Source organism: Dryobates pubescens, chromosome 22 (genome assembly GCF_014839835.1).
Source record: "Dryobates pubescens isolate bDryPub1 chromosome 22, bDryPub1.pri, whole genome shotgun sequence".
Classification (NCBI taxonomy): Eukaryota; Metazoa; Chordata; class Aves; order Piciformes; family Picidae; genus Dryobates; species Dryobates pubescens.
The window spans coordinates 19,660,066-19,683,595 of NC_071633.1; the positions used below are offsets into that span (position 1 = coordinate 19,660,066).

Consider the following 23,530-nt stretch of genomic DNA (forward strand, 5'->3'; position numbering starts at 1 on the left):
GCAGGGCTGCGGCGGGCCGGGGACCTCTGAGAGCGCAGAGCAGCCTCCGACAGTGTCACAGGGCAGCGCTGGGAGCAAGAGCAGGCGAGGAGAGGAAGGCTGCTGGCTCGTCTTGGGAGAAACTGGTGAGGGGCTGCGCTGGGGAGGGATGGCAGAGAGGGAAGGGGTGAGGAGATGGGGAAGTCACAGAGCTGAGGTGGGCTGGGGAGGTTTGGGTGAGCCAAGGAGCTGCTTTGCTTGCCTGGGAGCTGCTGGAGCCCAGAGGGGACAAGGGGACCTGCAGGGGAGGGAGCCAGCCCTGGGGGAGCAGGAGACCCACCCCAGGCACTGGGCTGTGGGAGCACTGCCGCTGGAGGTGCTGGTGGAGCAGCTGGGGCTGGGTGGTTGGTTGGACTTGGTGATCTTGGAGCTCTCTTCCAGCCTGGCTGACTCTGGGAGTCTGTGTCGTGGAGGCCCTGGGAAGGCAGCAGGGCTGGGGGGCAAGCAGCCAGCTTTGAGGGGAGCGAGCTGGGCAGGCGCCAGGGGCACCTTCAGCCTCTGCCCCTGGCTGTCCTTGGTGTCCCTCAGCTCAGGCTGCTGATGGCTGCCGGGGAGGAGGACCCAGCCCTGTTCAGCTGCAGGGCCCTGCCCTCCGACCCCCGGCTGCTGCCCACGCTGACCAACGCCTACCTGGGCACCCGCCTGTACCGGGGCAGCCTGCACGTGGCAGGGGTGTACAACGGGGCGGCGGGGGGCACGCACCGGGCAGACCTCCCCAGCCCCCTCGGCGTCAGGCTGGCGCTGCCCGGGGCGGGCGGCGTGGCGGAGACCTTCACCCTGGACACCCGGACGGGTAAGGAGCAGGGCGTGGGCAGGAGCCTCTGGTGCCACTGCCACCCTCCAGCCCTGGGCAGGAGCCTCTGGTGCCACTGCCACCCTCCAGCCCCGGGCAGGAGCCTCTGGTGCCACTGCCAGCCTCCAGCCCCGGGCAGGAGCCTCTGGTGCCACTGCCAGCCTCCAGCCCTGGGCAGGAGCCTCTGGTGCCACTGCCACCCTCCAGCCCTGGGCAGGAGCCTCTGGTGCCACTGCCACCCTCCAGCCCTGGGCAGGAGCCTCTGGTGCCACTGCCACCCTCCAGCCCCGGGCAGGAGCCTCTGGTGCCACTGCCACCCTCCAGCCCCGGGCAGGAGCCTCTGGTGCCACTGCCACCCTCCAGCCCCGGGCAGGAGCCTCTGGTGCCACTGCCACCCTCCAGCCCTGGGCAGGAGCCTCTGGTGCCACTGCCAGCCTCCAGCCCCGGGCAGGAGCCTCTGGTGCCACTGCCAGCCTCCAGCCCCGGGCAGGAGCCTCTGGTGCCGCTGCCACCCTCCAGCCCTGGGCACCCGCGGCCCTGCCCCTCCTGCAGCTGGTGGCTCTCTTCTGGGCTCGTGCTGCCTCTCCCACGAGGTCACCCCATCCGCTCCCTGCCCCTGCCAGTGGTGCTCCCCTGGAGCTCTGTGGCTCCCTGTCCCTGTGAGGCTAAAGAGCCTTTGCCAGGCTCGGCCCCGGTCCCCGGAGCCAGGCTCGGCAGACACTGAGTCACGGAGCCATAGAGTGGTCTGGGTTGGGAGGGACCTCAAAGACCTTCCAGTTCCCAGTCCCCTGCCATGGGCAGGGACACTTTTGCTGGACCAGCTTGCTCCAGACCCCACCAGCCTGGCCTTGAATGCCTCCAGGGATGGAGCTTCTCTGGGCAGCCTGCCCCAGTGCCTCACACCCTCACGAAGCCTGAGGAAATGTTCTGCAGCACAGCTCCCTGCTCAGGGGCTTGGCCAGGCCCCTGCTAACAGTGGGGTTCAGCTGAGAGCTGTGTTTGGATCTGGCCCTGGGACAGAGGCTCCTTTGCCAGTAGGAACCGGTGGGGGGAGCAGAGCTGGAGGTCTGGGGCAGAGCAGCAGGACCTGATGGCTTCTGTTGTGCTCCCAGGAACCTTCAGCCACGTGCTTCAGGCAGCTGCCTGCACAGCCACTCACCAGCTCTACGCTCACCATGCCCTTGTCCACCTGATGGCCTTCAGCATCACCATCCGGCGGTCACCTCACACCACCCAGCCCATCACTGCCCAGCTCCACTCTGCTTTTGTGCCAGAGAGCCAGGACCTGCAGCTGAGCCAGGGGCCAGACTTCCAGGGAGCACAGTGAGTTGGGGCCGGGGGGGACCTTGCCCCTCCGTGGGCAGTCGCAGGGGCCCTGCCCACCCTCAGGGAGCAAACCCTGGCAGGACAGACCCAGGCTGGGGGGTGGGAGCGTGGTGGGAGCGTGGAGGCTTCCACCTGGCAGGTCTGTAACCCCCTCTGGGACAGCTGCAGAGGCTTTCATTGGCTGCAGCTGCAGAGCTGTTCCTTCGGGGAGGTGTAAGAGGATGATGAAGGCCACAGGGACCAGCTGTGGCCACAGAGGAGTGAGTGGGGGGAAGGCCATGGGCTGAGGGGAGATGACCTCTGGGGGTGGCTTGGTGGCACTGGGTAGTCCAAAGGAGTTTCAGCCTCCTGCACTCCGGGGGGGACAGCAGCTGAGCTGACACATGGGGACAAGGCAGCTTTATGCTCGGGGGGACCAGGAGCCTGGTACCAGCTGCTGGGAGGAGACCCCTGCCCGTGGGTGGGCACCCACGGGCTGCCACTGCCTGCTGTCTCCCATAGCTACATCCACGGGAGGACCCTGGTTCCTGAGGTGGAGGGGGGACCCTGCCCCACAGTTCACATGCTCTGGACCCCTGTGCCACCCACCCTGACCCTGCCTGCGGGGCAGCAGGAGCAGTGCTGGCAGTTCCTGGTGGCCGTGGCCGAGAGCGAGGAGGAGGTGAAGAGGAGCTACAGCCAGGGGCTGGCCCTCAGTGCCACGGGGGCCCTGCACTCCTCCCACCTGCAGGCCTGGGCCAGGCTGTGGCAGGGCTGCAGCGTGGAGCTGGATGGACCCCTGCCCCTCAGACAGGCCCTCCGGGGCTGCCTCTACTACCTGCTGAGCTCCCTCCCGCCCCAGGGCAGCTCCGGCTTCCCCTTCCATGGCATCAGCCCCGGGGGCCTCTCCAATGGCTCTCAGGGTGAGGACTACTGGGGACACATCTTCTGGGACCAGGTGGGTGCTGGTGGTAGCCTGGGGGCTTTGCTCAGTGGCTGCTTCACTGAGAGAGTTGTTGGCCACTGGGATGTGCTGCCCAGGGAGGTGGTGGAGTCCCCATCCCTGGAGGTGGTCAGGAGGGGCTTGGATGTGGCCCTTGGAGCTGTGGTCTAGCTGTCAGGAGGTGCTGGGTGACAGCTTGGGCTGGATGAGCTCTGAGGTCTTTTCCAACCTTACTGATTCTAGATTTAAGGGATGAGGGCTTGGCAGGAGGCTGCTGGGAAGCCTCCTGCTTACCCCCAGGCAGAGCTCTTGGCACCAGCTCTTGCTGGAGAGCCTCCTGCTGCTTCTCTGGCAGCCACCCAGCCCCATCCCTGGAGTTCCTCCTCTGGGTTCTCCTCCAACTCCAAAGCAAATTGCCTAAGTTGAAGCTGGGGGGGGACAAAGGGCCAAGGAGACCCCAGCACAGAGCAGCCTCCCTCCCCAGAGTGAGGCTGAGGGCTCAGGCAGCTCTGGGTGCTCACCCAGGGAAGCTTCAGTGACTTCCTGAGGGCATGGCCACCGAGTTCCAGCTCCTGTGCTAGCCCTGGCCTGGCCCTTCTGTGGCTGAGGGCTTCTCAGTGCTGTGGACCTGCTCTGCTTGTGTTCTGGTGGTGCCTGGCAGAGCTGCTGAGCCCCTCCAGAGTCCCTGGCTTTGGAGGACTCTGGCTGTGCTTCTCTGGCACAGTGAGAGCTCCTGCTGAGGTCATCCTGGTGAGGCAGCAGAGCAGCAGCTGTGCAGAGACAACTCCTCATGGCTTTGGCCCTTGTAAGGAGCTCCTTCAGTGGGAGCAAAGTCACTGAAGTCAGAGCATGTGGGGTGGGGATGGACTTGAAGGGTTCACCTCTCCTGTGAGGACAGACTGAGAGAGTTGGGGCTGTGCAGTCTGGAGAGGAGGAGGCTCCCAGGAGACCTTCTGGTGGCCTTCCAGTACCTGAAGGGGGCCCCAAGAAAGCTGGGGAGGGACTTTTGAGGGTGTCAGGGAGGGATGGAGCAAAACTGGAAGTGGGGAGATTGAGATTGGCTGTGAGGAAGAAGTTGTTGCCCATGAGGGTGGTGAGAGCCTGGCACAGGCTGCCCAGGGAGGAGGTGGTGGAAGCCTCATCCCTGGAGGTGTTTGCAGCCAGGCTGGAGGTGGCTGTGAGCAACCTGCTGCAGTGTGAGGTGTCCCTGGCCATGGCAGGGGGTTGGAGCTGGCTGAGCCTTGAGCTCCCTTCCAGCCCTGACAGTTCTGTGATTCTGTGCTTGGTGGGAGAGTTTGAATGCCCCAGCAGCCAGTGCCAGCATCCTGCCTTGCTTGGCTGCTTGCAGGAGACGTGGATGTTGCCCAGCCTCCTGCTGCTGTACCCGGAGGCTGCCCGAGCCATGCTGCAGTACCGCATCCGCACGCTGGAGGGCGCCGTACGCAACGCGCAGGAGCAGGGCTACCAGGTGAGGGGGCAGGGGGCAGCGCGGCCAGCCCCTGGCGCCCGGGAGGGCAGCTGGGCTCTGCTCCTCTGTGCCAGCTCCCGGCAGGGGCTGTGAGCAGGGCGTCGCTGCAGGCGGTGCGGTGCAGCCGCTGCTCCGAGGGCAGCTGCTGGCTGCGTGCAGGGCTCCCGAGCTGACCACCTCCTGAGCTGCACAGAGCACAGCAGTCACACCCCACGGGTGCCAGGAGCAGCAGCCTCACCTTGGCACCCTTGGGTGGGAGCACGCTGCAGGAGCCACCTCCTTGGCATGCTGGCAGCCCTCACTGGGACAGGATTTTAGCTTACCTCTGAGGCTGGGGTTTGCCGGGTAAGGATTGGTAGCAGAGGAGAGGAACAGCAACTCTGAGCAAGAGTGCCTGGGGGGTAGGGGCAGCCTGGGGGGTAGGGACTTAGGGTGGGCACAGCCTGGGGGTTAGGGCTGCCAGGGACTTCTGTTAGCTGCTTGTGGCCAGGGCTTCAGTGTGGGGATGCTGCTCAGGACCTGAGAGCTGCTTTGCCTGTAGACCTCCTCTGGGAGTGGGACTCAGACTCCAGTGCTGAGGGTTCGACAAGGCAGCAATGAAGGACTCCTGGGAGGGCTTCTGAGCTCCTCTGGCAGCTCATTGCTGTAGGCAGTGGGGTTGGTGCCTTCATTTGCCACCCAGATCAGGGTGGAACAGCAGCTGGCACCCAGGGAGAATAAGAGCAGTGGTCTCAGCTGGTCTCCTCCTGGCAGGGTGCTAAATTCCCATGGGAGAGTGCAGCCACTGGCCGGGAAGTCTGCCCCGAGGAGGTCTACGGCGCCCAGGAGATCCACATCAGCGGGGACGTGGTGCTGGCCTTTGAGCAGTACTACTACAGCACACAGGTGAGGGCAGCCTGCCCCAGGCTGTGCCAGGGCCTGCAGGACCTCTGCTGACTGTCACTGTCCCTTTGCAGAGACACTCTGCTGCTGCCTGCTCCTGTTGGGGCTGCTCCTTCAGCCCTGCTGCTTCTGTCCCTGCTCCTCGTGGGTGGCTCAGCATCCTGTGGGCTCCATCCAGGCCAGTTTCCTGACCTTTCCTCTTGCTCCATCCATCTCCTCAGAGCTCCTTTCCTCCTGCTCAGTTTGGTGCTGGCCAGGTCTCCCTCGTGGCCCTGACCTCCTTGTTTGGCTCCCTGCAGGACCAGGAGCTGTTCAGGGAGGCTGGGGGCTGGGAGCTGGTGAGTGCTGTGGCTCAGTACTGGTGCAGCAGGATGGTGTGGAGTGAGCAGGAGCAAAGCTACCACATCAGAGGTACTTCTGCAGCTGCCTGTGGGGAAGGGGGTGTCAGCTCAGAGCCCCTCCAGGTGGACCTGGACAGAAGTCCAGGGGCTCCTGAGGCTCCTGCCCTCTGGGATTTCTCCCAGGTGGTATTTGTGCCCAGGACAAGGTGCTCAGCTCTCTCCCAGGGCCACAGGATCTGCTGTTTGTTTTCTCTTGCCGCCCCTGGGAAGCCTCTAACTGCCTCCTTCCCGGGTGGCACAAGCCGGTGCCACAAGCATGGTGCCCTCAGATGTGCCCTGGGGGCTGGTGGCACTGAAAGGGGACTGCAAGGGCTTTGGAGAGCAAGGACTTTGAAACTGAGTTTAAATCCCCCAGGAATGGGCAGGAGGACATCTCAAAGGACCCCTGGTGCTGTTGGTGCTGAGCCAGGGCAGGCACTGCCGTGCCAGGCAGGACAGTGTGGCTCACTGCACCGATGGGTGCCAGCCCCCACAGGGGGCTGCTCCTCAAGGGGAGACTGGGGGCCAAACCAAGGAGTGAAGGAGAGGTGTTTGTGGGAGGGGGGTCTGGAGGAGAAGGTTGGGTTAGCTCAAAGGGGTCTCAAGTGATCAGGGCTAGGAGAGCCCTGGGGGTGCTGCAAGAAGATCCTTGGAGCAGCCCTGGTGCCCCCAGAGGAGTCACCTCCTGACCTGGGTGGTGTCACCCTTGTGCAGTGGACACCTCTCCTCCTGGGGAGAGCCTGCTCAAAAGCAGCCAAGGAGGGAGCTCAGCCTGTGGGCAGGGACTTGGTCAGCCTGAGTGGATGCCTGGAGAGGGCTGGGGGCTGGGAGGTGACCCTGCAGTGAGGCAGGGGAGGTGCCCTCAGCTGGAGGCATCTGCTGTCCATGCCCAGCCAGAGCTGCAGGCTGGGCTCCTCCTCCCTCACAACAAGCTCCACTTCTGTTCTCCTCTGCTGAGGAGGGGCAGAAGGCCAAGGCCAAGGCAGTGTGCAGTGTGCCCCTCCTGCCCTGCAGGTGTCATGCCCCCAGACGAGTACCACCCCCGGGTCGACAACTCTGTGTACACCAACGCCGTGGCCCAGCGCAGGTAACCCTCCTGCCCTGCTCCTGCCCTGCTCCAGCTCTGCTGCCTGGGCAGCTGCCAGGGCTGCAGGCAGCTCCTGGGTGGGCTGCACCTCTCCCCTCATAGCTGAGCTGCTCTCCTTTGCCTGCCTGTGGTGGGGGGAAGAAGCGAGTGGTCCCGTGGGGGCTCACCTGGCTTGGCCCAGGCGTGCACTGGGAGGGATCTCACTTCCCAGCAGGGTTTCTCTCTCTCTGCTGAGATCTCTGCACAGTTAGCCAGCTGGGGGCTCCCACAGCTGGAGGTGCAGACCCCTGGCTGCAGCAGTGGGAGCAGTTTCCCCCCACACTGACTCTGAGCCATCTGCTTCCAGCGGCTGTTCCTCTGCACCTCGTGGCTCCCTTCCCCTCCCCTCCCAGGTGCTGTTTCTGGCACCAGCCATCACCTCTCACCTCTCTGCAGCTTGAACTTTGCAGCTGACCTGGCTGGGGACCTGCTGGTGCCTGTGCCAGAGGAGTGGGGGGAGCATGCCAGGAAAGTGAAGGTGCCCTTGGATGAGGAGAGGAAATACCACCCCGAGTATGATGGCTACAGCCCAGGTGAGAGGGCAGGCAGCAGCAGACCCCTGAGCTGGCCTCTGCTCTCTGGGAGCCTGCAAGAGGTGGAGCTGGTGCAGAGGCAGGAGCAGAGGCTGGGTGGTTGTTCCTTCATGGATGAGTGTGGTGAGAGGTGAAGTGCCCCTGGGCTGTGGCTGGAGCTCAGGGGCTTGTGGGGTGCCTGCTCTGCTCACCATGTGCCTGAGCTTGGTAACTGTGCACTGCTCTGTGCCTGAGGCACATCTCCACCTTGCTCCCCCAGCAGCCTCTGTGCAGAGCCTGGCTTGTGGAAGGTGCTTCTGCCCCTTGCTGGGTGGTGCCTCGTGAGAGGGCTCAGGAAAGGAGAGGCTTTGGGGACACAGAGGAGGCTGAAGCCAGCTGCTGTGAGCCCACTGCTGACACCTCTGCCGAGCTCAAGTGCTTGTGTTGCCCTCCCAGCACCTCCTGTGGCCCTGGGGGTGGGGTGGAGGCTGCAGGGGCAGTGCATGCCCAGCCCAGAGCCCCCTGCCCCAGGAGCAGGGTTCCCACAGGGCACAGGGGGAGTGGAGCTGTTTCTTTGCCCCTGCAGCTCCTGTGGCACCGCTCTGGGTGTGCCAGTGCCCTGCCTCCACAGTGTCCAGCACACAGCCCCAGGGGCACACCCCCAGCTGCTGCCCTGTCTGCCCTCAGCAAGGCAGCCCTGAGTTGCCTCCCTGCAGGGCCACCACCTTCCCCCTGCCGCCCTGGGCTTTGCTCTTCAGCCCTCGCCGCCCTCTGCGCTTGGCTTTGTTCCCACAGCAGCAGGCAGACCCTGGCTGTGCCAGCTGGTGCCAGCTGGCTCCTGTGGGCTGAGCAGCTCCTCTCCCCAGGGGAGCTGGTGAAGCAGGCTGATGCTGTCCTGCTTGGCTACCCACTGATGCACCCCATGAGCCCTGAAGTCCGGAGGAACGACCTGGAGCTCTATGAGGCTGCCACCGACCCGGGGGGGCCAGCCATGACCTGGGTAAGGAGAGGGGCAGAGCCCCCGGGGGGCATTCCCCCATGGGGGTTGTTCCATCCCAGGCAGTCGCTGCCACCATCTGCCAGGCCTGCCTGGAGCTCTGGGTGGTCGTGGGCAGGGCAGGGCCGGAGCTGCCGGCTGGAGGTGGCTGCTCTGGGTCCAGGGGGTGCCAGGCGGTGGTGTCGCCCCCGGGGGCATGGCAGCTGGGCACAGGCTGCTCCTCTCTCCTGCAGAGCATGTTTGCAGTGGGCTGGCTGGAGCTGAAGGAGGTGCAGAGAGCCCAGAGCCAGCTCAACAAGTGCTTCAGCAACATCACAGAGCCCTTCAAGGTCAGCTGCCTGCGGGTGCTGCGGCTGCCCCCATGGCAGACACCTCCTGTCTCTGTCCTGCCCATGCTGACTGCTTGTGGTGCCCAGGTGGTTGTGGTGCTGAGCTGGGGGGCTGCACACTCACCTCTGCCCTGCATGCTTGCAAAGAGCAGTGGGGAGGCTTCTGCTCCCTGATGGGATATTCAGTCTGGAGAGGAGAAGGCTCCCAGGAGACCTTCTGGTGGCCTTCCAGGATCTGCAGGGGGCTCCAGAAAAGCTGGGGAGGGACTTCTGAGGGTGTCAGGGAGGGATAGGGCTGGGGGGATGGAGCAAAATTAGATGTGGGGAGATTGAGATTGGCTGTGAGGAAGAAGTTGTTCCCCATGAGGGTGGTGAGAGCCTGGCACAGGCTGCCCAGGGAGGTGGTGGAAGCCTCCTGCCTGGAGGTGTTTGCAGCCAGGCTGGAGGTGGCTGTGAGCAGCCTGCTGTGGTGTGAGGTGTCCCTGCCCATGGCAGGGGGTTGGAGCTGGCTGAGCCTTGAGGTCCCTTCCAGCTCTGAGAGTTCAGGATGGTCAGGATGGTGCTGGTCCCAGGCTTCCTTCTGCCTGGCAGGGATGGGAATGGGAATGGAGATGGTGAATGGAGAGAGATGTCAGAGCCCAGCCCCTGCCAGGTGCCAGGGTGGGCAGCAGGGCATGGTCACTGTGTGAGAGTGATGTGAGGATACAAAGCCACCTGTGTCGAGCCCCAGGCCGCTGCTGAGTCCTTCTGTGCCTTGGTGTTTCAGATCTGGGTGGAGAACTCGGATGGGACAGGAGCTGTGAACTTCCTGACAGGGATGGGTGGCTTCCTGCAGGCTCTCCTCTTCGGCTGCACAGGGTTCAGGTGAGCCCCAGGCTGTGTCCCACTTGCCCAGCAGCTCTGTGTCCCTTGGAGCCTTGCACTGCTCAGCTGGGGTGATGTGATCCTGCTCCTGAGAAAGGAAGGGGCCTGCAGCAGCCTCCCAAGCTCCTGGCAGGTAGTGAACCAACAGGACCCTTGGTGGTGCTGGGGACAGTTAGCCACTGGTGGAGGGCAGGGCAGAGGTCTCAGAAGCCATCCTTGGTCCAGTTCCCCTCCTGCTGTGTCACTGTTGAAAGCCATTGGCCTCAAAAGGACTCAAAGCCAGGTCCCCGCTGAGCTCCTCTCTGTGTCCCTGGAGGGACATCTCCCTGTGCCCCCAGCCCATGCCTAGCCTGTGGGGCTTCACTGGCTCTGGAGGAGAAGCACCTCCAGCCCTGCCCACCCCACAGGTGGCTGCAGCTTTGGTTCCTTCACAAAGTGTGGCTGAAGCTTCCAGCCCTTGGGCTCAGGGGTGGAAGGGGAAGTGCATCCTGCAGGCAAGCCCAAGGCTGCTGCTTCCTGTGCCTTAGGCACTGTGGGAGGCTTTGAAGTGGAGCCCCCAGCCCTCTGCCAGCGCTGGTGGAGGGCTCTAAGCCTGTTCCTGCTGTGGTGCCTGGGAGGAGACTCAGAGCAGCTAAGGAAGCCTCTCAGGGTCACCTGGGGAGGTGGTGGCAGGTTGAGAAGCTGAAGGTCATTCCCTGAGTCTGGCCCCTGGCTGAGCTGTCACATCGTGCAGTCTGCTCTGGATGTGCTGTGGGAAGGGCTGCTGCAGCCCCTCAGGAGCCAGCTGCCTCCTGCACACCCCTGGCTTTGCAGGGGGAGGCTCAGCCCTGCAGTGCTCACCCTGGGAGCTGCCCGGTGCCTGCAGCGGCTGGGTGGTTCCAGCCCTGAGGCAGAAGCCTCTGGAATGTCTTCTTGGTGTACCCAAGGCTGGTCCCAGTGCCAAGCCTTCTGATCTCTGGCACCAGCTCTGTGTTTTCCCTCTGCCTGTGTGGCCAGGAGCTGCTGAGAAACCCGACAGCTCCTGGGTGGAGCTGGGTGTGAGCTCCCCTCTCCCCAGCTGCAAACCTCAATTTCAGCCTCGGTGGAGCTCTGAGGTCTCCAGAAGCTTGGTGTGGGTCAGGTTGGGTCCCTCCCAGCACAGGCTCCAGCCACAAGCTTTGGGGCTGCAGCCAGATTGCCACAGCTCTCAGGGTGGCACTTGTGGGGCCCTCAGGGCTGTGCTCTTGCCCCTTGGAAGCCACAGACCCTGCCTGGCACCCTGGCCTGCCCCTGAGGCTCTCCAGGCTCTTGAGCCTTTCTTGAGTCCTCTCCAGCCTGCTGAGCCCTCTCCACAGCCTGGAGGTGCTGGTCAATAGCTCTCACGGTTCAGGTGTGAGTAGGAGGTCACAGCCACCTTTGCTTTTCCCCATCCAGAGCCAAAACACACAAATGGTCCCTGGAGGACCTGGGGTGAGGGCTGGGAGGGAGGATTCAGCCTCTGCCTGGTTTGCAGCTTGTGGTGAAGCAGCACCTGGAGCGGTGCTGAGTTTCAAGCCCTTCAGGCTGGTGTCAGTGGGAGCTGATGTGGTTCTCTGGAGGCCACTTTGATGACCTGCTTGAGTCACAAGCAGCAGCCATGCCCTGAGCTCCTCCTGGGGCTGAAGCCTGGCTCCAGCACATGGCCCACAGCCTGTGACCAGATTTCAGTGGCAGATGCTGCATGAGGTCCGTGGCCACCCCTGCTTGCTCCTGTGCCCTGCTCCTCACCTCACAGCAGGAACCAGACAAATCCTGTGTGCTGCTCTTTCTTATTAAAAGCCCCAAAGTCCCACCCAAAGGAGCCCCCAGCCCCCCAGCTGAGGGAGGGGCAGGGGGACAGCAGCACTGCTGGGCTGTGGGAGCATGGCCCCAGGATCTCCTCGTGAGGTGCTTGTCCCTGGGATTTGCCTGGAGACCCTTGGGATGCACCAAGGACTCCTCCTGCCCCCAGGCACACAGCAGTGGTGGAAGGGAGCTCTGGGGTGTCTGAGGCTGTGCTGGCTGGGCTGGTGGCCAGCCCCTGGAGCTGCCCTGCTCTGTGGCTCCCCTTTGTGCTGGTGTGGGTCTGGCTCTGAGGCTCCTGCCTTCCAGGATCACGAGGTCCGGGCTGCGCTTCGACCCTGCCTTCCCCGAGGACGTCCACAGGCTGGCAGTCTCTGCTGTCTCCTACCTGGGTAACAAACTGAAGTTCAGCATCACCAGAGAAGAGATCAGCATCAAAATGACTGCATCTGCCCAGGAGCCTCAGGCTGCTCCCCTGGAAGCTGTGCTGGAGGAGTCAGGGCAGCGCTTTCCTCTGTGTGAAGGTAGGAGGCCATCCCCTGGCTCTGCCTCCTGCAGCCAGGACAGTGTGGGAGGAAGCCATCCCCACACTCCCCTGGGCTGCTGTTCATTGCAGGGCAGAGCATCTCCTTCCCCACAGCAGCTGGCTGGATTCAGAGGTTGTCTACTGAGGCACATTAAACTGTGGCTGACCCCAGCCTCCCCCACATCCAAAGGCTCTTGAGCACTGCTGGGGCAGCTCACCTCCCTTGGCTTGGAGCTCCCCAGCAGGCAGTGTCCATGAGGTGCCTGTAAGCCTTTGGCTACTTCATCTTTCTTTCCAAGCAGCTGTGGAGTCAGAGCCTTTACAAAGTGGTGTTTGGAGAGCCAGGGAAAGCTCAGGCATGGTGAATGTGGCATCAGATGCTGACAAGTGTGGCCCTCCCTGGGCTCTGAGCCCAGTCCCCCTCCAGAGGGGCAGCCACAGAGCTTGAGGCATTTCCTGTGTCTTAGGAAGCCCTGAGGGAGGACAGAAAGGCTGTGCCCGTGCTCACATGCCAACGAGGGCACCCTCCCCCCAGCATCCAACTCTGCACCTTGCAGCACCCTCCCCTCCTGCATCCTCTTCCATGTCCCAGCCCCGTGCCTTGGCTGGAGCAGCCATGGAGTGAAGCCAGGGGCTGGGGAGGGTGTCCCCTGCCCTGAAGCCAGGGGCTGGGGTGGGCACCCTTGCCCACAGGCTCTGTTCAGGCAGTCCCCAGGAGCCTCCCAGAACCCTGAGGTTATAAAAAGCCCTGCAGCCACTCCCTGCACAGGGCTGGGAATGCTTAGGGCAGCAGGGACTCCCCCACCTTGTAATTAGGTTGGCTCTGGGTCAGGCCTTGTCACAAGGCACCCAGCCCCTAATTACCAGCAGCCCTGGGCAGCAGGGCAGAGCAGCCTGGCCCCTTTGTTCCCTTGCCCCCTGTGAGAGCCCCATGGGCTGTGCTTGGGTTTGGGTTTTGATGGGGCTGCAAGTAAAGCTCAGGTCTCAGCTCCCCTCAGAGGCAAGGATGTCTCAGCTGCTTGAGCAGGTCCCCAAGGGGCCTTTCCCCTCCTTGGTGCCCTGGTGGGTGTAAAGGGCATGGAGATGGTGGCTTCTCCTGGCTGGGAAGAGCAGGAGCAGGGCCGGGGAGCTGTGTTTGTGTTGTCCCTTGGCCTCTCTGCACTCCCCAGCACACGCAGAGACTCGCTGTGTGAAGTGCTTTAATGACTCAAAGAGCCGTGGCTGGGGGGCGCTGTGCTCCACACGGGAGGAAGGGGCTTCAGCAGCCCCCGAGTGAACAAAACCAAGCAGGCTGCCCCGAGAAGCCCAGCCAGGAGCTGGGGATGGACACCACAGGCAAGGGGCAGGGGGGATGCGGGAGAAGCTTGAGGAGCTGCCTGCCCTCTGAGCAAACGCTGCCTGGTGGGCATGGCAGCTTGGCACGGCCCTGGGTGGGGGCTGGGTTGTGCTGCTGGTGGTTTCTGGAGGCCGCCAGCGCTGCGGGGGGGCTGTGCAGGCCCTTGGCCCCCCGGTCACTTGTCCTCCTCGTCGGCCCCGCTGAGCTGGTAGGCGAAGAAGCTGACGGACTCCTGGGCGAGCTTGGAGAGGTGGATGGCACCGGTGACCACCAGGGCAGCCAGCAGCAGGGGCAGCACCACGCTGCCCGCCGTGGCCAGGGCGTTGTAGCACCGTGCCTTGGAGCTGAGCTGCCGAGCGGCCTCCACGTCCCCGGACACCTTCCGGTCCCGAGCCTGCAACACCCAGAGCCTGGGCAGCAGTGCCCTTCCCACGCCTCCTGCCAGCCTGGCTGCCTGCCTTGGGCCCCTTGCAGCACACAGTTTACACCCAAGCAGTGTCAGGAGGGTGGCTGTCCCTCCCTTCCCTCCCTTCCCTCCCTTCCCTCCCTTCCCTCCCTTCCCTCCCTTCCCTCCCTTCCCTCCCTTCCCTCCCTTCCCTCCCTTCCCTTCCCTTTTCCCTCCCTTCACGCTTCCCAGGCTGCCCCCCGGCTCTGTGTGCTGCTGCTCTCCCCCACCTCCACTTTGCTGCTGGGATTTTTCCCTCCTCGCTGGCTCCAGCCCTCCCTTGCCCCCCATTTTCCCCCTGGAGCTGCTCCTGCCAGAGGGCAGGGGCTGGGGGCATCACAGCCCACCCAGCACCTTCTGGGAAGAAGCAGCAGTCCCGCAGGCTCTGGCAGGAAGCTGTTGCCTAGGGCAGCCTCCTGGCCTCAGCAGCAGGTGGCAGGAGAAGCAGGGGGACTTTGCCAGGCGCCCACCACCCCGAGGGAGCTGGGCTCACCCTCCACCCCAGCCCTCCCGGGTCTGTGTCCCGTGAGAAGTCCTTCCCCTGGCATGGGCCCGGGGAGAGCTCCCGGGTGCCCTGCGTCTGCCCTCCCCCCTGGGCCCTACCTTGACGGAGAAGGCGAGCGCCACGAAGCCCAGGCAGCAGAAGTTCATGTAGAGGGTGTTGAAGACCGACCAGAGGAGGTGGTCGCGGGGCAGGGGCGAGCCGGGGGCTGAGGGCTGCCGCTTGCTCGGTGGAGCAGGCAGATGCTCCTCCCGGGGGTAGGAGGTGTCCATGGCCACCGAGAGGGGCACCGCACGGCTCTCCTTCACCAGCCTGGCTGGGCAGCGGGGCCGGGCAGCCCCTTTATATCACCCGGGCTTGGGTGCAGCCCCAGCGCCTCTATATATAACCCCCACAAATTACAGCCCTGGCTGTGGTCATCAGCGAGGCTTGGCTGGGAGCTCGGAGAAGCAAACGGCACCGGGGGCACGGAGCTGGTTTGGCTGCACCAGGGGCACGGAGCTGGTTTGGCGGCACCAGGGGCACGGAGATGGTTTGGTGGCACCGGAGGCTTTTTGTAGCCAGCCCTCCGTGTTGGGGAGCACAGCTGCAGCGTGACCAGGGCAGGCTGAGCGCTCTGGGACAGCTGCTGGGCTGGAACGAGAGGGACCCTCGGGGCCAGGACCTCGCTGTGCTGGCTCACAACCGTACTTTCAGCCCAGCCCCTCCAGGTGGTCTTGGCCGGAGAGACCCCTCACCCACGGCGGGAGCTTGACGCTAAGTATGGCAGAGCTGTTTCTGCAGGGTTCCCGGGAAGGGGGAAGGGATGGAGCTGCGCGGGGATGGAGCTGCGCTGGGATGGGGTTGGAGCTGCGGGGGGATGGAGCTGCGGGGGGATGGGGATGGAGCTGCGGGGGGATGGGGATGGAGCTGCGCTGGGATGGGGATGGAGCTGCGGGGGGATGGAGCTGCGGGGGGATGGGGATGGAGCTGCGCTGGGATGGGGATGGAGCTGCGCTGGGATGGGGATGGAGCTGCGCTGGGATGGGGATGGAGCTGCGGGGGGATGGAGCTGCGGGGGGATGGGGATGGAGCTGCGCTGGGATGGGGATGGAGCTGCGCTGGGATGGGGATGGAGCTGCGCTGGGATGGGGATGGAGCTGCGGGGGGATGGAGCTGCGCTGGGATGGGGATGGAGCTGCGCTGGGATGGGGATGGAGCTGCGCTGGGATGGGGATGTGCAGCTGGAGAAGCTCCGAGATGGTTTTGGTTTTTTTTCCTCCTTCTGCCAGCTCTTAAACTTTTAAGAAGAAATTTATCTTGGATGTGGGCTGAAATCTGCACCCCGGCAGGAATGGAGGCAGAGCGCCACGGAGCAGGCAGCAGGGGGAGGAGGAGGAAGGGGAGGAGATGCATTAGGACTCTCTTCTTCCCCACTGTGAATAAGGCGACAGGCGAGGGGCTCGGGCAGGAGGAGCTTTATTTGCGCCTGCAGTGACCAGGGAGGGTGTCACAGCTCGCAGCCAGCCCAGCAGCCGAGGCACAGTGGCAGGGAAGAGGAGCGCTGTCTGCCGCACCCCAGCGTGGAGCAGCCACCCCCTGCCAGGCGGTGGCTGGGCCAGGACACCCAGGGCTGTGGGCAGCGAGGGGCACAGGGCTTCGCTCCCTCTCCCCCCGTGCCAGGCACCCAAAGTGGGGACATGCTGGGAGGAAGAGGGCAAGGGGGGAGGAGGAGCATCCCGGGGGGCAGCAAGCAGGTCGGTGGCTGTGCCGTGTGCGGTTCAGGGAGTTCTGAGTGTGAAGGCAGAGAAGAGGATGGCAGCGATGATCACCACGCTGAGAACCAGGAGAACGGAGCCGACGATGTTCAGCGCCTTGGCACGGGCACCATGCCGCCGGGCACCCTCCAGGTCCCCCAGCACCTTGCAGTCACGGGCCTGTGGGGGCAAATGGGGGCTTTAGCCGCGGCGGGGACCTGGCTGGAGGCTCGGCCTGGCTGCAAGGTGCTGCTGGACCCCCCAGGGATGCATTGCCCCAGGGCAAGGAGTGAAGCCGCCAGGCACTGCTCACAGGGCAAGGAATAGACTTGGGGGGGGGGGGGGCGCTAAGGCAGGAGTGGCATCAGAGAGGTCTGGGGTAGGAGATCAGATTGGGGGCTGGGATGGGAGAGGGGGCTGAGGTGGACTGGGGCAGAGCAGGGGGGCATCAGGAGCTTCTGAGGGGAGGGAAAGCTCTGAGCTGGGCTGGTTCTGGTCAGGCTGGGGGAGGTCGAGCAGGGGGTGGGACATGTCAGGGGTCCCGGGCTGTGTCGGCTCTGGAGGCTGGTCTGGCTCGGAGGGTCTCTGGAGGAACTGAGTTGGGGGTCCCCGGATGAGATGATTTAGAGGGTCCCTGGAATAGGTAATTTGGGGATCCCGGGAGGAGCTGACTGGGGAGTTCCTGGGGGAGCTGGTTCGGGGGTCCCGCGGGGGAGGGGCTGGCTGGGGAATCCCAGGCTAGGCCGGAGCGGCGGTGGCAGGTGGGGGTCCCTGCGCCGCCCCGCCGCTCACCTTGATGGAGTAGACGAGCGCAGGGAAGCAGCAGCAGCCGAGGTAGGCGAGCGCGGAGCCCAGCAGCACGTTGAGCAGCGCCCACAGCACGTAGTCCCGGGGCTGGCCGTCGGGGCCGGCGGCAGCGGCCGTCCCGGGCGCGGGGGGCTGCAGCGGGATGGAGACTTCCACTTGCTTCGGTTTCATGGCCGAGCCGAGCCGAGCCGAGCCGAGCCGAGCCGGAAGCCGAGGGGTGCAGCGCCGCGGTAATGAACCGACCCCGACACGCCCGGGACAACGGGCTCTGCCCCGCACCGCCCCCGCCGCCCGGCGGAAAGGACGGACCCGGGCAAGCAGGGACCCCCACCGAGGCTCAGCCCCTTCTCGGGAGGGGCACTGGGGACACTGAGGGGGCTCAAAGGGGCGTTGGAGACAACAGGAAACCTTGAGGACTCCGAGGGAACTCGGAGGGGTCTTTGGGGACTCAGAAGCCCCTTCGAAAAGCTGCTCCCTTGGCAGCGAAGTGGGCAGAGATGGCACTGAGGTGGGGCAGGGAGGGGTGAAGGCTTGAGGATGACTTCAAGATGCTGGCATGAGGAGCAGGTGGGCACCAGGAAAGTTGGGGACCCCCAGGCCGCTACTGAGCCCTTTGGCAGGGGCTGCAGGAACACATGCCTGAGTTCTGGGTTAGCCCCAGCCCTCTGAGGGGAGAAATGGCACCTCCCAAACCCCAGAGCATGACACTGCCAAGGAGAGTGGTCGAGAGAGGCTTTATTTGCCTTGAGCTCAGCCTCAGGGTGCTGAGGACAGCCTCTTGTGCAGTGGGAGTGGGGAGAAAGGTCCCATAGGAGCCCCCCAACCACACCTGGGTGAGGTGGGCAGGCCTCAGGATGAGCCAAACTCTCTGGATCCTCCTTTCCCAAGGGACTGAAGGAGGATGGGTGGCTCTGGAAGGGTGGCTGTGCTAGGGATCCCGAGTGTGGGGCTGGATGCTGCAGGAGGGAGGGAGGGAGCATCTGCAGAGGAGGAAGGGGAGTGGGGTGCAGATGGAGGGCTTTGGGGTAAGCTGGGGCAGAATGGGACAAGGCAGGACAAGGTGAGTTGGGATTTGGTGGAGTAGGAGAGGGTGAGATGGGGAAGGAAGAGAAGGGATCAGGGAGCCTTGGGATGGGTGCAGGCAGCAGGTAGGACCCCGAGCCAGGCAGGGCTGTGGTGAGATGGGGGTGACCTGCCCCTTGCCTGGATGGAGAAGATGAGTTCCAGGAAGCCCAGGCAGAGGGGGGTGCAGAAGAAGGTGTTGAAGAAGGACCAGAGCACAAAGTCCTGGGGGCTTGGCATGGGCTGTGGATGGGCACAGGTGTTGATGGTGGGGCCAAAGGTGGTGGCTGGAGGGCCTGCCACAGCCCTGGCACAGGGCTGCATGGTGATGCTGACAGGCTTGGGGAAGCTCTCCATGGCAGCCTGGTACCAGGCAGGGGCGCTGGCATCTGGGCTGCTTATAGGCGAGAGGAAGGACTGCTGGGGTGGGGGCACCACACTGTGCCCGGGGTGGGGGCACTGGCTGTCTTGGGGGGCAGGCTGTAGGGTGGGCTCCCTGGGCAGGCTGAGGGCCTAGGACCAGGCTGGGGGAGGTGGAGGGGGATGCCCGAGGGGCAGGGGATGCCATAGGACAGGAGGCAGCAGGAGCTTGTGGCACAGGAGGATGTGGCAGTGGTGGGGATCAGCCCCCTGAGACACTCTCCACAGCTGCAACCCCCCCACCAAGGGCTCGACCCCCACCCCCAGAGGCCAAGGCCGGCTGCAGTGAGCTGGGGGTCACCCAGCCCTGGGGGCTCCACGCTGAGCTTTGAGCATTTTCCCCTTCCTCTGGTTTCAGCTTCCCTGATGAGGTCTTGCAGCCCCCATGAGCTCTTGTGGTTGTCACAGAGGGGTGGGAAGAGAAAGAAGGAAGCTTCAAGAAAGCAGCAGGGAGGTAACAAAACATTGAGGTGAAAAATCCCCAAACCACCAAGGCACAGGAGTGACAAACTCTGTGTGCTTATCACACAGCAGCATCCTTCCTGCTGGGCACTCAGATCCTGCAGGCTGAGGGAGAGGCTGCTGCAGAGGAACCAAGTCCTGGCATGCCCCCGAGGAGCAGGGGGCTCCCCACGCAGGAAGAGCAGAGAGCTTGTGCCAGCCACAAGCTAAGGTCTCTGCCCCCTGCACACAAGTTTTGTGGCTGTGCCACCGCTCACAGCCTGGAACTGAAAGTGGTGCCCCCAGTGTCACCTGCCCCAGGCCCACAGGTAGTTAAAGGCCATGGACTTCCTTTTGTTTCCTCGGTGAGGTTCGTTAGGGCTGTGGTGGTGGCTGAGGAATCAGAACAGGAAGTGTGGAGGCTGCTGGGGGTGGGCAAGGGGATGGATGGAGGGCTTGGGCTCGGTGGGGGTTCCAAGGGGGTTTCCACCCTCCTGCCCCAAGGCCTGCTGGAAATGCTGCTTGAAGGAGGCAGCAAGAGATTCCCCACCGTGGGGTCCCCATGCCCCTCCATGGTGCTCCACCTCCCCACCTGCTTCTCCAGAGGTGAAGGCACCTGGGATATTGCTCCCGGTTCTGTTATCTGCCCTGGCACCTGAGCAAACCAGAGGGGAGGCAAAGTTCAGCCCTCACTGCTGCTGCTGTCTGTGTGTCTGTGCTCAGCCCCACTCCTACCCACAGCCTATCCCGTGGGGTCCTGGGGATGCTCCTGAGTGGGGCCAGGCAGGGTTCAGGAGATGTGGTGGATGATGGCTTTTGGGGCACATGCTGGAAGGAGGGTGCAGGAGGGGACATGCAGGGGGAGGGTGAGTGGTTTTTGCAGGCCAAAAGGGAAGGGTCTGCAAGGCAAGTGTGGAACCAGGGGGCTGGGGGGGCTCGGTCAGTGGGCTCGTTCAGTGGGCTCGGGAGCAGCTGGCTGGGTTCCACAGGTCCTGCCCTCGCTGCTCCCCTGGTGCAGGGGCTGAGACTTCAAGTGCTCGGTGGCTGCTTGCCAACAGCCTGAGGCGACTGCTGGAAGAGCAGGATGCTGCTGCTCCACCCTGGGAGCACTGCTGCCCTGCCCCTCCCTGCTGGGGGGCAGCAGCCTCCGCATCAGGTGGGATTACCGCAGAGAAGAGGCTTTGCTCTCCCTGCTTTCAAAGTCCACCCCATTCCTGCTGTCCCACCCTGCTGTCCCTCCCCAGGCAGGACCTGGAGCTGAGAGGCATCCCCGTGCCATGCCCCCCACCCCCAGGCACCCCTTGGTGAGGCAGGGGAGGGTTTGGGGATGGTGCAGAGGGCTACTTCTCCCTCCCCAGCTCCATCCTGCTCCCAAGAGGGCTGTCAGACGGTTACCACCCGGGTGGGTCTGTGGCTGAGGAGCATCCCTAGGACGTGCCCCAGGACTTCTTGCCTGTGTTGGATGACTGAGGCAGGGGGAAGAGCTCTCGGGGTGCAGAGTGAGCCCACCCCCCTGCGCCAGCCCCGATGGGCATCAGGTTCTGCTGGGCAGCAATGTGCCGTGAGAGATTCGGGCAGGATGTGGCTGAATCCCCGGGGGGCGGCAGGAAGCAGGAAGAGGCTGGAGCAGGGGTGGGTGTGATGCAGCAGTCCCCGCGGACAGGACGCCAGCCCTTGTGCAAGGGAAGTGGCCGCTGCCAGAGCTGCCGCGGAGCAGCCAAGAAGGGTCAGGGGGCTGCTTGTGAGCAGGGAGCCGCTGCCCGCTTACAGACCCTCGTGCCAGCGTCGGGATGGGGCCGCTTGACCCCATCTGGTGGGCACTGTGGTGCCCTGCGAGCAGGCGGGCAGCGAGCAGCCCGGCAGAGAGCGGCAGGGGCTGCTCCGCTCTTACGGGAAGGAGCAGAGGAATGAATGATTCACCAGGAGGTCCCTGCCAGGGACTCTGCAACAAACAACTGCCGTGTTTGTGGGAGGCGGTTCTGGCTTCTCACCGGCGAGCCTGGCTTCCCGGCAGTACCCTGATGCTGCTGGGAGTGGGCTTAACCCCAGGCGTCTCCCCCACTCCCCCTGGGACCCCAGCCTGCGGACCCCGGCCTGCCTGAGGGCGAGCAGCAGGAAGGCTTCCAGCGGGCTGGGGAAGGGGAAGCTTGGCCAAACACATACTTGAAGCTCTGCCAGGTCAGCTGCAGCCATGGTTTTCGGTGAGGTCTTCCCCAGGTCACTTCAGGCCCTGCTGAAGTTGGGCAACCGAATGCCACACGCTGGTGGCTCTGGAGGCGTGAGGGCTGCTGCCCCTTGCCCGGCCAGCCCTGCCACCCTTGATGGGGGCTGCAGTTTTAAGCTGGCCCACATGGCTGCCCTGGAAGGAGCATCAGAAAGGCAAAGTAGGAAGGCTCAGGGCTGAGATAAAGGCAGCTGAGCAGGTCAGGCAGGTGCTGTGCATGCAGCAAGGCAAAGCAGGAAGCTCATTGTCCCCCTTCCCATCACAGGCGGCTGCTCAGCCCCCTGCAGAGCCAGGCTCCATCCCATGCAACAGTGACCCAAGGCTTCCCCCTTCCTTCTTCCCCCAGCTTTATATGCTCAGGCATGATGTCCCACGCTCTGGAATGCTGCTGTGGACCACTGGGCTCAGCTGTCCCAGATGTGTCTCTTCCCAGCTCCTGGTGAGCCCCCAGCACACTCACTGGTGGGGAGAGGAGCAGAAGCCCTTGACTGTGCAAACATCACTCAGCAGCCACAAAACCATCCCAGTCACCCAGCAGCTCCCAGCACAACCCCCAGATCACCCCACACCAGCTGTGCTCTCTCCCAGCCCAAGCCAGCACAGCACTGGAGGGGAGGAGGAGGGGGTCTCCATCATGCTTTGCCCCAGGAGCAGCCCTGCCTGGCTGGTGTCCCCACTGCCCACTGGTGCCAGCACTGTCCCCGCTCTGGGCTGAGCTGTGAGGCTCTCTCCTGCAGCAAGGGCATTTGGGATGGAGCCACACTCCCTCCTCCCCTGCTTCCCCTTCCCTCTGGATACCTCTCCTGGCTCCCACTGCCCCCAGTCGTGTTCCAGCTCATCCTACTCAAGCCCTTTGCACAGCTCTCAGCCCTGCTTGCTCCTAGCCCCTCCTGAGGGTCGGTGAGGAGGGGGTGCTCCTGGGGTCACTCCAGCAGAGATGAGGTGCTCCCTGCATCCCATGCCTGTGAGTACCCGAGTTCACTGAGCCTGGTGTGTCCTTGAGCACCATCTCTGTGCCACCCTGTGCACAGTGTCCCTCTCCAGGCACTTCCTGAGGGACACTTTTCAACCAGCCAAGCTGGGGAGGGAACCCCCAGATGAAAACCAGCCAGGGAAAAGAGTGAAAGAAACCTTTATTTGAACCAGGTTTCTCTGATCCTCCTCCTCAGGGTTACACTCGAAGGCACTTGGGGCTAGCAGGTCGGCGAGAAGCGGCGAGCAGAAAGGCAGAGAGGTTCCTCTGCCGCAGCCAGCGCCGGGGGGCTCAGCGCCTGCCGCGGGGAGGCGTCCCCAGGCACTTCAGCGGGGCCATGGGAGAGGGCTCTGCGAGGGCGTCAAGCAGCCAGGAAAGTGGGACAGGACCCCAGCAGGCTCAGGTGGGTGGCACGGAGGACATCCCCCACCCCTGCCCTGAGGGCGGAGGGGGCTGGCGGCAGGCGGAGGGGGGAAGGGCTAAGCGGCGCCATCGAAGAGGCGCTGCTCCTGGTTGATGAAACCGGCCACCACGATGGTGCCGCTGGCGATCAGGACGATGAGGAGGATGACGAAGAAGATGTTGAGCAGCAGGGCAGTGATGTTCAGGTACTTGGAGGTGGTGCCGTAGCTGAGGGCTCCGCTGTAGTCTCTGAGGACTTTGCGGTCCCTGGACTGGGGGAGGCAGAGGGGAGAGTCGGTGGGGCTGGGGGGAACCCGTGGAAGGTCCTGAGGGACTGCAGGCTGCAGCCGGGTAAGGAGAGGTGCTGGAGGCTCCCCAAAACACCTGGGGGCACCCTGGGGTGGCAAGCTGCCCCCACTGCCTTCTCCACAGCTTCCAGACAGGGTCAGGGCTCCCTGGGGCCAGGCATTCGGGGAGTGGGGGCTCTGTAGTGCTTGTTGGGCACTCTTGGTGAGGTCCATGGTGCTACATGAAGCTGGGGGCTCTGTGGGGTCCATGGCTCTCCATGGGCTTGATGGCTCTAGGGGTCCACAGGTCTCTATGGGCTTAGGAGCTCTGTGGGCTCCATGGGGGCTCTGTGGGGGTCATGAGGCACCCCGAGGTTGGAGGCTCTGTGGGGGTCATGTGTCTCCCAGAGCTTGAGGGTTCTGAGGGCTGCATGGAGCACCCCGGGGTGGGAGCTCTGTAGGCTCCACGGGACTACCTGATGGCTCTATGGGGTCCATGGGTCTCCCTGGTGTGGGAGATTCAGTGGGGGCCCCCAGACCAACCCCCACCCCATTGTCCGCGCTCTTCCCTCCCTCCTGCGGTCCCCCGGCCCCCTCCCCTGTGCCCCCCTTCACCTTCACGGAGAAGACGAGGGCCATGAAGCCCAGGCAGCAGATGTTCCCGTAGAGCATCGTGCAGAGGGACCAGGCGAAGTGGTCGCGGGGTGGGGGCACCGGCGAGGGCTCCACCATCACCACCGTGCTCCGCGGCAGACCCTCCATATCCAGCCCCTCGGACAGCGGCTCGTAGGGTGGCAGCGGCGCTCCGGGCGCCCGGCTCCGCTCCATCATAGCGGCTGTGCGGCGAGGACAGGCAGGGGCTTCGCGGTGGGAGGCGGTGGCGCACCGATAGTTTCGATTCTCCGACGGTCGGGATGGGGCGGGACGGGGC

At 64.3% G+C, this 23,530-nt stretch overlaps 4 protein-coding genes across 5 annotated transcripts; 1 reads left to right on the forward strand and 3 right to left on the reverse strand.

The window, feature by feature from the left end:
• Positions 1-549: 549 nt before the first annotated feature.
• PGGHG (protein-glucosylgalactosylhydroxylysine glucosidase) lies at positions 550-12,239 on the forward strand. 2 transcript variants are annotated; one of them, XM_054171751.1, is made up of 13 exons: positions 550-832; positions 1,945-2,155; positions 2,660-3,095; positions 4,429-4,548; positions 5,302-5,433; positions 5,730-5,841; positions 6,825-6,897; positions 7,333-7,469; positions 8,315-8,448; positions 8,679-8,774; positions 9,541-9,638; positions 11,748-11,962; positions 12,055-12,239. In XM_054171751.1, exons 1-13 carry the CDS (start codon positions 580-582, stop codon positions 12,117-12,119), a joined length of 2,082 nt encoding a protein of 693 aa, XP_054027726.1. In that variant the 5' UTR covers positions 550-579; the 3' UTR covers positions 12,120-12,239. The 2 variants fall into 2 exon arrangements, with proteins under 2 accessions (XP_054027726.1, XP_054027725.1); XM_054171750.1 differs by lacking the exons at positions 8,315-8,448; positions 12,055-12,239 and having other exon boundaries at positions 563-832; positions 11,748-11,956.
• A 1,214-nt stretch (positions 12,240-13,453) lies between these two features.
• LOC104297525 (interferon-induced transmembrane protein 5) lies at positions 13,454-14,576 on the reverse strand. Its single transcript, XM_054171764.1, has 2 exons — positions 14,349-14,576; positions 13,454-13,694 (listed from the first exon to the last, which is right to left on the reverse strand). The coding sequence occupies exons 1-2, from the start codon at positions 14,517-14,519 to the stop codon at positions 13,476-13,478; spliced, it is 390 nt and encodes a 129-aa protein (XP_054027739.1). The 5' UTR covers positions 14,520-14,576; the 3' UTR covers positions 13,454-13,475.
• A 1,210-nt stretch (positions 14,577-15,786) lies between these two features.
• Positions 15,787-16,970, reverse strand: LOC128898335 (interferon-induced transmembrane protein 5-like). The gene is made up of 2 exons (XM_054171766.1): positions 16,776-16,970; positions 15,787-16,163 (listed from the first exon to the last, which is right to left on the reverse strand). Exons 1-2 carry the CDS (start codon positions 16,959-16,961, stop codon positions 16,008-16,010), a joined length of 342 nt encoding a protein of 113 aa, XP_054027741.1. The 5' UTR covers positions 16,962-16,970; the 3' UTR covers positions 15,787-16,007.
• A 5,371-nt stretch (positions 16,971-22,341) lies between these two features.
• Positions 22,342-23,530, reverse strand: LOC104297524 (dispanin subfamily A member 2b). The gene is made up of 2 exons (XM_009897463.2): positions 23,215-23,530; positions 22,342-22,584 (listed from the first exon to the last, which is right to left on the reverse strand). Exons 1-2 carry the CDS (start codon positions 23,428-23,430, stop codon positions 22,390-22,392), a joined length of 411 nt encoding a protein of 136 aa, XP_009895765.2. The 5' UTR covers positions 23,431-23,530; the 3' UTR covers positions 22,342-22,389.